Genomic DNA, 14368 nt, shown 5'->3' with positions numbered 1-14368 from the left:
ATAGATAATACCATTCAATTCAGGAGAAAAAATAGTTTTCATTTCAGTTTTGTAACTATTAAAGATGGAGAGATAATTCAGAGAAGCAAATCATTGCCTCATTATACTAGAATATATATATATATAACTGTTAGCCCTTAGAAGTTACAAGCTGATAATTCTATTCCTAAATATTGCATTGAAATTTTATTATTCTCAGTTTACCAAAGGTACAGTAACCATGAAGTGGCTTCAAGAGTAGAGGATAAGATTTTCCTGATCCTTTGTGTATTAGTATGAAATACCTATACTTAATGTAAACAAGAAGGAACCTATTTTTGTCTCAAATTTATCAACAAGATTTTTTTTTACATGTAATGAGTAAATCCATTTGTTGCAAGTACCAATAGTACCACTAAGACCTTCATCATTCAAACTTTTTCTTAAACGTGATCATTGTCTTCTACCGTCATATCATTAAAAAAGCTATCAAATTTAATGGACATTGCAAACCATTGCTATTCCCACCAGAAAAGTTTATTCTATTCTCTAATATGCTTTTAGCAGTCTCGCTCGTGCTCGTGAGCTGCAATTTGCGAATCTAATGAAAGAAGTGCTTCTCAACATGAAATTGTGCTGATTAACCTGTTGGTATGACGAAATATTTCAATGCAAAACAAATTGAATATATGTAATTACCCATTAACAGGTCAATACAGAAAAAAAAAAGAAGAGGGAGTAGTAACAATGCGAGTTTCCATTATTATACAATGGTGTATAGTATTTTGTTTCTTGTATTCTTGACTACGATATTTTATTCCTGCAATCTTTAGAGATCGGCATTTTTTGGAAGGAGAAGGAACTAATAAAACTTAAAATTCCCTATACTTCCCTGGTTTTACAGAAATTTTCTAGGTGATGTGGCAACCCTGTCATTTCAAATGCATTACTGAAAAAGTATTATATTGCAAAGTTTTATGCAAATACTTCTCAAAGAAATATATGCTTTAGATTATACATAACAATTTTTAGATTAGTGTATATATATATATATATATATAGCTCAAATGTTACAATGATTACCCCTCCCCCTTCTGATGGAAGATTTAAAGAGAAATCTGAAATAAAAATTTAAAAACTTTAATAGCAAAGAAAATAAAGATACTTAAATGCATAGCTAACTTTATTAAAATAATTATAAGATTGAGAAATTTTCAAATGCCTGTAAACAATTCATTCATCTTTTCTTCCTTAATAAAAAAACTTTATATAGTTTTTTTTTTTTTTTGTTGTTGTTGTTGTAAATTACAAATTAGTATATTTTTTAAAAGAATATTTAGACCATGAATAACAGCAATCAGTATCACTTAAAAGCTTATTAGTGTATTACAAACCATTCAATAACTATTTGGATAAATGAAAAACAATAAAAAAGAAACAGGACCAATTTATTTTTAAAGCTTTTAATTAAATCTTTAGAAATGCTTTTACAATGTTACTGATTAAAGGGTTTTAGCTTCACATAAAGGCTTCCAATGTCACTTCACCTATAGGAAACTAATATTAACAAACACTGATAAATAAAAACTTTTTTTAATATGAAGTCAGTAGTAAAAAAAAACCATTTGAATTTTAATGTCAGCAATGGTCATGATAACATAAATTACATGAATATAAATTAAAAATGACACAAATATGCACTGACAAAATGATTAATTTCAGGAAAAATTTAGGCTTTAAACAAATGAAAATGGCTGACAATTTTATCAAAATCAATTGAAGCAGATGCAAAAATCTTTATAAATGATGTAGATGTAAAACAATTTTAAGTATTTTGAAAAGTGTAGTTCTCATCAAATTAAGATTTTAAGCAAAAATCAGAACTCTAAAACTTCTAAAAATATAGAAACATTTACATGACCCCCTATATTAACTAAAAAAAATGAGAATATCACAATACATGTATTATGTGCCAATTTTAGTACAAAACATTCAGTGTAATAATTCCAACAGTATAGATTGTTGTTACAGATAGAATACATAGGATTATCTTTTAAAAACTTATAGAATAATAAAAAAACAAAATAAATGCTTTCTTATATTATTCAATTTTTAAAATAGCTTTAGTTTCAATAATAATCAATTTATTACAAACAAGTTTGTGTAGATTAAAAAAAAAATGTACAGTTTATACTTATTTATTTTTATGTTCAACAATTTATATTTCTGACAGGATTCAACAATTATTCAGATTTAAAATTCAATTTTAGATAAGTTTTTTTTCAAATGAAACTTACAGTAATGCTTTTACAAAGCATTTTTTAACATGACTTCTGGAAACAAGAATTATGCTCAGTATTTAATAAAATAAATATGGATTTTGTACTTTTCTTGCATGACTTCATTTTGTTGGCTGCAAAATAAAAGTAAATTTATAACTACTGCATAATGAATTTTTAATCCTGAAAAATGTAATTTGCATATAAACTGCAATCTATACTGATGAATACAACACATTGAATTAGTTGGAAATCTTACTGCTTTATAAACTCAATCTTAAATACAGCATATCATATACTTTTCACTTTATACTGAATCAAATAATGGTAAATTGAAAATATTTTACAATTACATTGGTAATTTTATTTTATACTTTAAAATTTTTTCCAGCTAATTCTGATAAATTACTAATATTTATAAATCTATATTTAAGCCTGCACATTAGGTAAACTAGCAACATTCTTACTCACCTACTATTAATTACCATATTACCGGATGGAATGTATAAACCTACCATTTTCCAATTTCTTTTTACATCTTTGATGGATACCGATGTTTAAAATGAATAAATATTAAGTTTGTTTTAAAAATACAGTTCTTTACAAAAATATGTCATACCCGGAGAGTTTAATAAACTAGAGAATGCAGCAAAACAAGTTGTACAGCATAACAAGTCTATGACAAAACAGTATTTAGACAGATTTAGTATAATACAATATAAAGTTGTATATGCTATGAATACCAGGATGATGTGTAAAAAATAGAATAAGTAATCCCAATGGTAAAATTTCCCATTTTAATTAGGTGTATATTTGAATCAAAATTAAATATAAAACTTAACCTTCTAATTAAACTACAATTTTTGAAAGGCTCAACAGATTTGTTTATGCAAATAAAAAAAAATGTATGGAAAGAGTACCAGAACTAATTCATAGCAGCTTACATATAAACAGCAATAACTAACATATAAGTAATAATCCCAAAAAAGATATTGGCCAAATTTTTTTTATAGTTACATCAACAGAATATTAAATTCCTAGCTATATGTTACACAAACATTTTAATGTGATGTTCAATATGAAAAAATTCACAAAAGTACCATGTTTGAAATGATAGCTTCACAAATGCATCCAATTGTGTCTAACAAAGTTATATACAAATATAACAAATAGTATGGATGTATTTATAATACAATGGGATTATGAGAACTGTATACAGAAATATAAATATGTACACATCAAGCAGAAAAACAATATTAACATTTATGTACACATCACGTTTTCCTTGCAAAATACATTATTCTAACTAAAAGTATATTGGAAAATAGAAATTGATTTAAACTTGCATATTTTTGAGGTATTGCCTATGTATTGATCAGCATTAAAACTTGCTTAATCTGAGATTCCTTTTACTGTACATGCTTTGATCCATTCACGATACACTTTTATAATCGCAATTAGAAATTGTCACCTGCAGATAAAAGTTTTGTATCAGCAAGTATCACCGTCTCATCAGAGCCTGTGGTGGCAAACCACCATTAATGTGATAGCTGTAAGCATACATTGTGCTTTGGGGCCTTACTTGCTGAATAGCATCTTGATACTGGCCTTGAGGATGCATATTAACAACCCCCATGGGCATAGCTGGTGAGGGAGAGTTTATAAACCCTGCATTTGTAATATACCCAGTGGTATTTAATAAAGTTGTACTTCCACCAAGAGGAGCAGCTTGTGGCATACGATACCCAACACCATTTAGAGTCTGATAACTAGCAACAATGTTTGGTGAGATGGCAATGTTTGATGTCCTTTGTACAGCAGGACGTGGATGATAACGATTGTAATTTGCATAGCCATGTACCTGATTAGAAGATAGAGGAGGTTGAGGCTGTATGTTTGGGAGAGCAGGTGCGATGGGACGTTGCATTTGTGGAGGTGGGGTCAGGTTAGACTGATGTGTAGGTGAATTGTAGGATGGAGGTGGAGTCATTGATGGATAACCTGCAATTTGATTAGGTGAGATTTCAACTATGCCATTGGTCAGTTGCTGTAGTTTTGCTAAACTACAGCTAGTGCTTTGATTTGGAGTAGCATTACTGTAACTATAACTTGGAGTTTGTAGATGAAATGTCTGAGATGAAACAGCACAAGATGAAGTAGTGATTGGCATTGAAATGTGGCTCAGCCTTTGCATAGAGCCATGACTAGCTTGATTTGCAGGCTGTTGATGAGACACGGATGATGACTGAGGCTGGATCACAGATGTTATTGGCACGCCCACCATGTAAGAACCACCAATGGGATTAGACCCAGGAGTAGCGGAAGACATTCCGAGGTTAACAGTGTTAAGGTAGTTGTTAGCAGGAGGAACATTTGGTCCCTGGCCGAGAATAAGAGTGCCAACAGAGTTATTATTAACCATGTTAGATAGAGCGGCTGATGCTGGATGTTGGTTATAAGATGGCTCAGCTTGCTGCTGGTGATGTATATGATTGATCTGTGATTGCTGTAATTGATGATGAGCATGGGAAGAAGAATTAGAATGATTTGAAACAGATGATGTACAGTTAGTTGTTTTAACTGCATGATGCGAGTTTATGCTTGCTGTGATAGATACATTATGTGACCTTTCATTTTCAGATGTACAATAGTTCCTTGACATCTGCATGGGCTCAATATACGATTGAGGTGGAGTAGATGTTGGAGGTGATGGTTCCACAGAGTTTGGTTGAGGCATTTCATTGCTATTTAAAGATGAAGGGGACTCTAGGTTTAAGTGATTTACGTCCATGTCATTAGAGTTGAAACCACTGTTTGTAGATGAATCTGGCGTATATACACCGAGATGAGACATGTCAGGTGTTGGAGTGTTCTTTCTTAACAAGACTGGAGTAGATACAGATGGTGGACGGGTATAACACTGATTGTTTTCTGTTCCATGATCATCCCTAGGGGACCTACATTCATATTCTGTATGCATTTCTTCTTCATAAGAATACATTTTCTCCCTTTTGTAAGGACATAACCTAGGCTTAACAGATGGTGGAGAAAGCATACTTTCACCATTAGTAAGCTCACCTTCACTTGAACTATGACATTCATCTCCTGAAGTACCAGTCATGTGAGCAGGATGCTGATTATGTCCATGGTCAGAAATAGGAGTTTGTGGAGTAAGAGGTAATTGATTCATATTTTCTTCTGGATGTGAAAGATAGTTTGATGATGAATTGCAGTTGTTATTAAAATTGTTTGATGGCATACAGACCTCAAAATTATTTGATTGCAAATTTATACTGTTATCTTTACAGGTTGTTTCATTTGAATTATTAGAAAAGATTTCTTTTTCTTCAGGAACTAAGACACTGGGGTTGGTGTTTACTATGGAATCAAACAAAGGGGGTTCGGAGCATGAAGATACTGGAGCACTGTTTGCATAATCATCAACATGATCACACATTGAAGACACCAATAATTTTACATCACTAGAGCAATTTGAAAAATCATTAGAGGTCTGTGGTGGACTTTGAACTAGATCATTACAATTAGATGATGCAACACAATTCTCAGGAATAGCATCACACAATATATTTGAGTTTTCAGCTTCAAAACTTTGATCATTATCTGAAGTATTTTCAGTATTCTCTGAAGACATTTCCATCACTTCTGCCTGCTTAGAATTTAAATTATTTTCAATACTCAAAACTGCTTCAATTGTTTCATTAGCATCATTTGAATCCAAATCTTGACTACTTTCTTTATTTAGCTCATTTTGTGTTTCAGGATACCCATCTGAATTTCTTCGTTGATTTGAATTTTCGGATGTTAGATTCTTTTGAGCATCAGAGAAATTATTTGCCTCAGAATCATTAATATTTCCAAGAGAGGCAGAGTCATCATTAGATTCAATCTGTGTACCTTCATTATCCTCATCATTCTTATCACCGTTTTGTTTCAGATCCATTAATTGGGGAGATGCTTCTTTAGAAAGGCCATCATTAAATTTAGATTCTGCTATATCATTTGCATTATGATTGTCAAGAGTTGATGTTTGATCTCGATCATCAGTTTTGTCAAGTTGTTCAGAAGCATGTTGTAAATTCTCTAAACTGGATGTTTCACTTTCATTTGTTACATTAGCATCTGTTGAATCATTTTTGGGGCTCTTGTTTACATCATTAACAGGAAGTGTTGCTTCTGAATTCATACTTTCTGAAACTGCTTCTTCCTCTTTTCCATTTGTAACATCAGTTGAACTATCAATTTCCATGGGACGAGCAGTTGTTTCTGATAGCTAAATAAATAAATAAATACAAAATTAGTATCAGTTTAATCTTAATTATAAAATTATATCATAAAATGCAATTTCTACCTTATATTTTATTTATAATAAATCAAGTATATAAACAGTCATTTCAAAAACCATGTTTCATTCATAAAAAAAAAAAAAATGTATATTGTATTAATCATCCACAAATTTTAAAATATCATGCATAATACCTTATATAACACATATCCAAGTTCCTAATTAAAGAGAAATTTAAAACAAAATTGATATTTTATCAAAATATATCATTTCAAGAAAGGTTAATCTATTTCATATGGTTTACATGCTAATATTCTGATTTAAAAAAACTGTCAAAAAAATTTGTCATAATAGTTAATATTAAATAGCTATTCAATCAAAAAAGTAGCAAATTTCAAGCCTGAAACATGAAAAAAATATTTTACTTTATTTGGAAATCTATAGTACAACCTTATTTAATCTTATTTAATTACAGGTAATCCCAGACTTTCTAGTACATGTTAACTGACATCTGATTCACACCTACTATTTAATTAGTTACCTTTTTTCGACTATAGTTAAGAGACAGCAAAGATGTGTTAATCAAATTAGATGCTCCAAATATAAACTTAGGTTGTGGTAATAAATGTATAAATAAGATATCCATTTTGGATTTATTTTTTTTCCCTTGATAAAGCTATGAGCATCTAAAACTATTTTTTATTAATAACAGTATGCAATTCTAAAATGTTCCGAGTATAAAACAAATTCCAAAATCTTTCTAGGCCTTATTTAAGTTTTTTTATTAATATCATTCCCTTTAGTTTCAAGATTACATCAATTTACACTTAATAATAGTTTACAGTAAATAAAATAATTATTAAAACAACAGAATAATCTTTGTTTATGTATCCAATGTTTCATTCAAGCAGCTAGCATCCATTCTAATATTTTGCTCAAGCAGTAATCTAACTGAAAATTAAAAATCAACACAATCGTATTTATTACAATTCCATTATCTATATCTATACTTATAATAAAGCTCAATGTGTATGTGTTGGCACTCAACAGGCCAGACGGTTTGAGCTACAGCTACCAAATTTAGTGCAAGTATACCTTGGAGGTCGAAAATGTGCACCTGGGGTTACTTTTTTTAAAATTTTTTATTAGAATTTTAATTATTAATTAAAAACTAACTTTCCCACCAGAAAAATCTTCATTTCCCCACCATCAAATGAATAAGGCTTCAGTTTTTTTATTTCTCAAGCCAATGAGGTTAGGCATAACATTTTTAAACCGATTATTTCAAACGATTCTGCTTATTTTCTTATTGTTTAATGCATTTAAAATTAAACATTGTTAATTAATAATCTTTCAGATTTATTATGAAGTACTTTTGAATTAAAATAAAACAGAATAAAGGAAATTAAAAATTTCTAATCTGCATAGTGTTACCCCAACTGGTGTAGAAAAATTCAAGCATTTGCGTTACCATAACTGGCGTTGAAAATTTAGCATGCGCATTGTGTTCTGATTGTTGACAACTATTTTCAACATCCAATACCAATATTACTAATTCAATGAAACATTTTCATTTAAAGCAAATGTAGTTTAAATCTACAAGATACCTACTTCAATCGAAGCCTAACAGCTAATTTATAAAACTTTAGTAATGGACATACATCTGCTAACAAATGGTCTAAGTGAAATAAATAATTATATTCTATGTAAAGTGAGCCAATAAATGCTGATGAATTCCGAATTTTAAATTTTTACCTATATCATCTGCTCTGTGAATCATATTCAACAAAATATTCTTGAAGCACTAATATCTTTAATTAATCTGCGTGCTAGTGTATTTGCCAAGAGGAATAAGGAAATAAGAAACCACTTTTGGGCACTCACCAAGGTGGAGGAAGCAATATGATTATCAGGGAAATGTTTTAAATCCATTAATTCTTATGGATGGTACCCTAAATAGCTGTACATACTTATCCATTATTACCTATAAGATAATTTGTTACATAGCAACTAGGAATCCTGCAAATAATGGCATGCTTCAACAATTATATTACTACATGCCATATGTTCGAAATACCATGGTTCAAGGAATATGAGGGACAGTTCCAGTTATTACCTTGGCCTATAAATTCCCCAGATTTTAATTCCAGTGAAAACCTATGGGAACATATCGACACATCAGACATTAAGACCCTCCACCTCAGATCTTCAAAAGTTGCATGATGCTACTAAGTTATCATAGTCAGAGATGCCTGTCACCAGCTTCCAAACACACACCGATACTCTGCAATTAAACTGCGTTTTGGATCCAAGAGGTACTATTCCAGCTATTAGATAAGTGGTCATATGACTTAGTCAGTCATATTAGATATTATGACTCGACTGTATACATAAATATTTTTGTGCATAAAGAATGAATAATGGATAATTTCAACAAGAATTAACCAAATTTAACTTTTCTGTTTCTTTCACCTTGTCAGATTCTAAGCATTCATTCCTTTTAACCCATAAAAGAGGTTTGAATTATTAATGTTCAATTATTATTTTATATATAATCTACATTTTTTTATATATTATTTATATTTTTTTAGCTATAATATAAGTAACAGAAATGAAGTTGAACACATCTAAGAGTTTTCATTAATTTGAGAGTTCATCTCTTGCATAAACAAAGAGTAACTGATTTAAATCTCCAAGTAAAATTTGAACTAAATCATTTTTCTTGACTTCTAAAGGTTTCAAAATTTCTAGAATTTTCCAGCAAGAGAAAAACTGCAGTATTAAAAAGAAGGCAATGTTTCAAATCAATGAACCAAAACAGAGCAAATTCAATGATCATAAATTGTATCAATCATATTGAAACAAAAAAGAAACTATAAAAAAAAATAAGTAGATGATAAAAAAATAAGCATTACCCTTGGACGGCCCCTTTTCTTTGGAGGTTTCTTAATAGGTGATGGAGGTGCAGGCCTTTTGGCTCGCCTTGGAAGAGATCGCAAATTGTGCACTTCGAAATCATCATCAATTTTTGGAGTGTTATGATCATGAAGTGGTGCTGGCTCTGCAACAGTTCCAACAGTCAAGTCTTCTGAATTTCCAGTTGGAAGGTCAGGAGACACTGCATTACCATTTTCCACACCCAAGGAGGAATCAGAAACATTTTTCTTCTCTTCAGATAGAGAAGCATCTAAAACTGCTTTGTTTTCTTCTTCCAATTTTGGTGTTTCCATGTCACAAGTTTCCATTGATGATTGCTGGCATGCTATCTCCGTTTCAGATAATGTAAATTTCTGGTGTCGCAATCTCATTCCATATTCAGGTGGTTTAGATTCTTTCTTATTTTTCTTTTTCAATTTTAAAAACTTTCGATTAGACGCCGAAGCTATTAGTTCAGGATTTGAAGTAAGTATTTTAGCCAAACGTTTAACCTCTTTGGAGAGTTTCTTCTTACGCCCTAACTTCTTCATTTTGTTTACTTTCTTCAGTAGATTATTTTTATACTTATCTGAAAATGAACAAAAAACAAAAAATTAAACATTTAAAGAAATTGGAAATATTGTTAATATTGTAAGTAACAGTAAAAAAAATAAATAAACCAAAATACTTATCAAAAATATTACTTCAGATGAAATTACAATGATCTTGACAAAATAAAATATTATATAAATTTTAATTAAATGGTGGATGTAGATACCCATGTAAAATTGCTTTAATTACATTTTATGTCTTTTGACACGTAATAAATTAAATTATTTGCAGATTAAACAAATAGCAAATAAATTATAGTATAAAAACTGCTTAGAAACTCAATTTATTACTAATTTAAGAAATGAACTAGTAATGAATAATTTATTTGCTCTTTGTACAATTAGGTCAATTTATTCACATTATAAGGAAATATGACAAAAATAACAAAAATAGCATAATTTAATACAAATAAATTTGTATTATAGGACTGAATTTATCAAGTATGATAAAGTTATTATCATGATTGAATCATCATGTCCTTACCTGTTATAGTTTTTAACATTAGCAATATTTTATTCACCCAAAATCCCTAAAAATAACTTTAAAAAATGTCTATTTCTGAAAAATAATTACAGATGACTTACTTTTCTTGTTTTTGAATACTTTGGTTTCAAATATATTCTTCTTCTTTGATTTATGTTTTTTCACAATTTTTGTAGGTGATTTTTCAGGTGTGCTTTTTTCAGAAGATTTATCAGGTGAATTTTTTATTGACAACTTATCTTCCTTCTTAGGTGTTTCCAGAATTCGATTTGGAGATCTGCGTCGCTTCTGAAGATGATTTTGTATAGAGTTCTCGTCAGCACTACTCAAACTCTCCTGTATTTTCTCACTTCTTTTCTTATACTTATGGCATTTTTCTGATTTTTGAAAGGTTTGCTCAAAGTTGTTTTCCTTTTCAGAATTGTTATCTGGTTTTGCAGAAGCAGATTTTGTAATTCTATCAGCAGTAGGTGAAGGAGTCTCACTGTTTGAAGAATTATCAGAATCATCTTCATTCTGTAAACAAGAAAAATAATTATTAAACAATTTCATCATTTTAAGCATTAATTCTGCAACTTAACCAGAACATTTATTTTATTTATTTAATGCTTTTTTACTAGGAATATTGGCTATCTTTAATCTCAGCTAATATTTTTTAAGTAACTTCATATCTATGATACTGTGAAATTGCCAGACATTCAAGATTTGTTACTTTGTCTCACATATTCTCAACTCATAAATCACATAAAACTTCCAGATGATATGTGCAGTCTCGTGACATCTTGTCTATGTTGTAAATTATACAAATACTAAACATAATCCGTATTTTTTAACGCTTAACAATGGAAGGAAACTATGTGAACTATGTGTGTCAACACACACAGACTAACACATTCAGCTTTATTATTAGTACAGATAATTCTTTTAAGTAAAAACTTTCAAATCATATTGGTGATTACAATAATCAAAATAGCCTTATGTGGCCTAATCACTGAATATTTATCTATTAATTTTAAAATAAAAATCATTCTATTGCTATGTTCCAAGTCTCAATAAGAGCAGTTATTCAGAAAATTTGAAATATAATTAATGAAATCTATATTGTAAAAAATTACAAAGTACAGCTGGTCATTATATGAATATTCCAAAGAATCAGAAACCTTTCAAATTTTATTAATAACTATTTTTATTCACAGAAAGAAATGTGAATATATTCTATATATGATAAAAAAGAGAGTAATCAATATAGAGATTTTAGTACTAATAATAGATTTCGAATGACACAAACCTTATCTGAGTATATATGATTTGTTATTAATGGTATCCATCGCAAACATTCAGGGTCCAATTCAATACGCTTATGCTTGTTAGCCAAAACTTTAGTCATATGCTCTTCCAATACTTTCTTGCTAAGAGATATTATCACCCTATAATCAAAACATGAAATAATTCATGTTATATATATAATTAGAAAATTTTAAGTAAATAGTCTTTTTTATCAAAAATAAATTTCAATCTATATTCTGCTACGAAAATAAAATATTATTTGCAAAAAGTTATCACATTTATGTTAAATAGGTACTTCTGAATATTTACATCATATCAATAAAACAAATGAGATATGTTACTAAGTAAATTGGGGGCTGTAGATATCTACAGGTATTGTTGAATCCTCTAATATATTAAACGTATCATTTAGAATTATTAATCACCTGCCTTTGTGCCTAATTTGAGCATTACAACCTTTTTTTGTAAGCAACATAAATTATTGAAATTAAAATAGTATAACATGTACAATATTCTTAATGTTTTTATCGATGGTTAATGGGAGAAAAATTTCTAAATTGTAGAAGAAGGAAGTAAAAAAATATTAAACGACAAATTAACAATCTCTATTGTTATTTTAAACCTTTTAAAATAACAAAATGTAAAAGCTTCACATTCAAAATAGAGATAGTTAACCTTTCGCTTACAGGTGGGAACAACTGCTGTACCAGAATTTTTTTTTTATCTTTGCTTACAGGCCGGTACAACTGTTGCACCAGTGACAAGTTAGGATTTCCTTCCCCCAAATAAACTTTCCATATCAATACTCTAATTGTCACATAAAATCATTTTGCTATTGTGTAATATTCTATAGGATCAGAGGAATTTTACCGGCAGAAGTTCAAAATTGGTGTTGGTGCTGATGAGTTTTTTGAGCCATGTTTTGGCAACTGTTTTCCCAGAAGAAGCAGTCTTAAAATGTATGGAATGAGTAAGATTAATTTCATTCATGAATTATACTAGACCAAATCAAACTGCGTTTTTATCATTCCATAATTTTGTGGTATCAGTTTTCCCACATCAATAATACTAATTTATAATAATAAATGTTGACCTATATTGAAAATTCATGAAGATTATGATGAAGTTAAAAAAAAAATATGAAAATCTTTTAGAAATAAAGCAGTTTACTTTTCATTGTAATATGGTGACACCTATATTACATAGAAAAATAGCAATTTGTAAACAAATTACTGATTGTACCAACTTATGTGCCCAAATTATTATTAACTAATCAACACCTGCATATGAAATCCTAAATAAACCCTACCCAATTTTATTTTACTTAATTATATTTTTAAAATTTGATAACTGTTTGCATTTTAGAACATTTTTAAACAGAAAAATATTTTTAAATCCAATTGCTGAATATGTTAAATTCTAAGTGTATTTTTCGAAAAATGATACATTATAAATAATTGAAATTCTCAGAAAAAAATAAAAATTTTCAACATGCATATTGAGCATTAAAAGTGTAGTTAAGAAATGCTACTATTTATTTGTTACATAAGTTTTGAACTACATTAAGTAAAAAATATAGTCGATTTTGTATGCAGTATATAAGTAATAAAATATTCAATTATGCTTTTAGTCTATGAAATATAATAACACTTTAATCTTATGATATACAAGGAAAGAAGTGAGCAATTTTAAACAGAAAATAAAAGTAATTAGTCTTAAAATATTATCAATAAATTGCTATTTTGTTTATAAAAAATTAATTTGCCAGAAATATAATAATAAAACAAAGCTCACATTGTAGTGTTCAAGCTTTAGAGGAACTAAATTCATAGTTTCAACAAAGACTAGGCAAAAGACTTCAGTTTATTTTCCACATTCCAAAATAATAAATCAGTGAAACTTGCATTGATTTAGATTTATAATAATTTTATACTTTAATTTTATAGTCATTATAAAAAGGATTATAAAATTGGTAAAGTTTTGTTTAATAAGTCAATTTAATAAGTCAAAGAAAATTTCATATAATTTATTGAGCATTATAATACTTAATTTGATGGTGTCTCCTCCAAAATTAGTGAATTAGCATTTCAGTAGGAAAATGAAATAAAATTGTAATACAAAGTCTCTTCTAGAGTACAGATAAGGTCAAAACTGTAAATCTGCAATCCATTTATTAAGAAGGAGAAAGATAACCCATTAAAATTACAGGTGATCAAAATAAAAGGGGTCATTTTCAAAAAAGACAATTAAAAAAGGAAAAGCATGTTTGAGTTCTTCTTGTTGAGGGCCCGCAGTTAGAGAAATTTTTCAAAGTTTGACTCCTGACACCTAAAGGTTAAAGTCCCCAAACTTATGTGCTCAAAATTATAATTTTCAAAAATCAAACATTATGAAGCAGAAGTTGAAAGATCTGCTATAATGTAAACCTTTTTATAATTAAGTTAAATATGTTATAAGTTTTTATTAAGTTAACTACAAATAAAATACTTCGATTATAATAAAAAGTTAC

At 29.0% G+C, this 14368-nt stretch overlaps 1 protein-coding gene across 3 annotated transcripts in view; it reads right to left on the bottom strand.

Moving 5' to 3' along the window:
• Positions 1 to 1426: 1426 nt before the first annotated feature.
• Positions 1427 to 14368, bottom strand: part of LOC129989058 (histone acetyltransferase KAT6B-like) — a 59062-nt gene continuing 46120 nt past the window's right edge. For all 3 annotated transcript variants that reach the window (XM_056097373.1, XM_056097374.1, XM_056097375.1), the window contains 4 exons: positions 11861 to 11999; positions 10674 to 11088; positions 9477 to 10066; positions 1427 to 6549 (listed from right to left, as the gene is read on the bottom strand). In XM_056097373.1, the coding sequence (XP_055953348.1) occupies positions 3760 to 6549; positions 9477 to 10066; positions 10674 to 11088; positions 11861 to 11999 (3934 nt within the window). In that variant the 3' untranslated portion in view covers positions 1427 to 3759. The remainder of the gene's footprint in view (positions 6550 to 9476; positions 10067 to 10673; positions 11089 to 11860; positions 12000 to 14368) is intronic.

Source organism: Argiope bruennichi, chromosome 10 (genome assembly GCF_947563725.1).
Source record: "Argiope bruennichi chromosome 10, qqArgBrue1.1, whole genome shotgun sequence".
NCBI lineage: Eukaryota > Metazoa > Arthropoda > Arachnida > Araneae > Araneidae > Argiope > Argiope bruennichi.
Note: the sequence above shows the minus strand (reverse complement) of the source record. Positions and strands in the feature narration are given on the sequence as shown.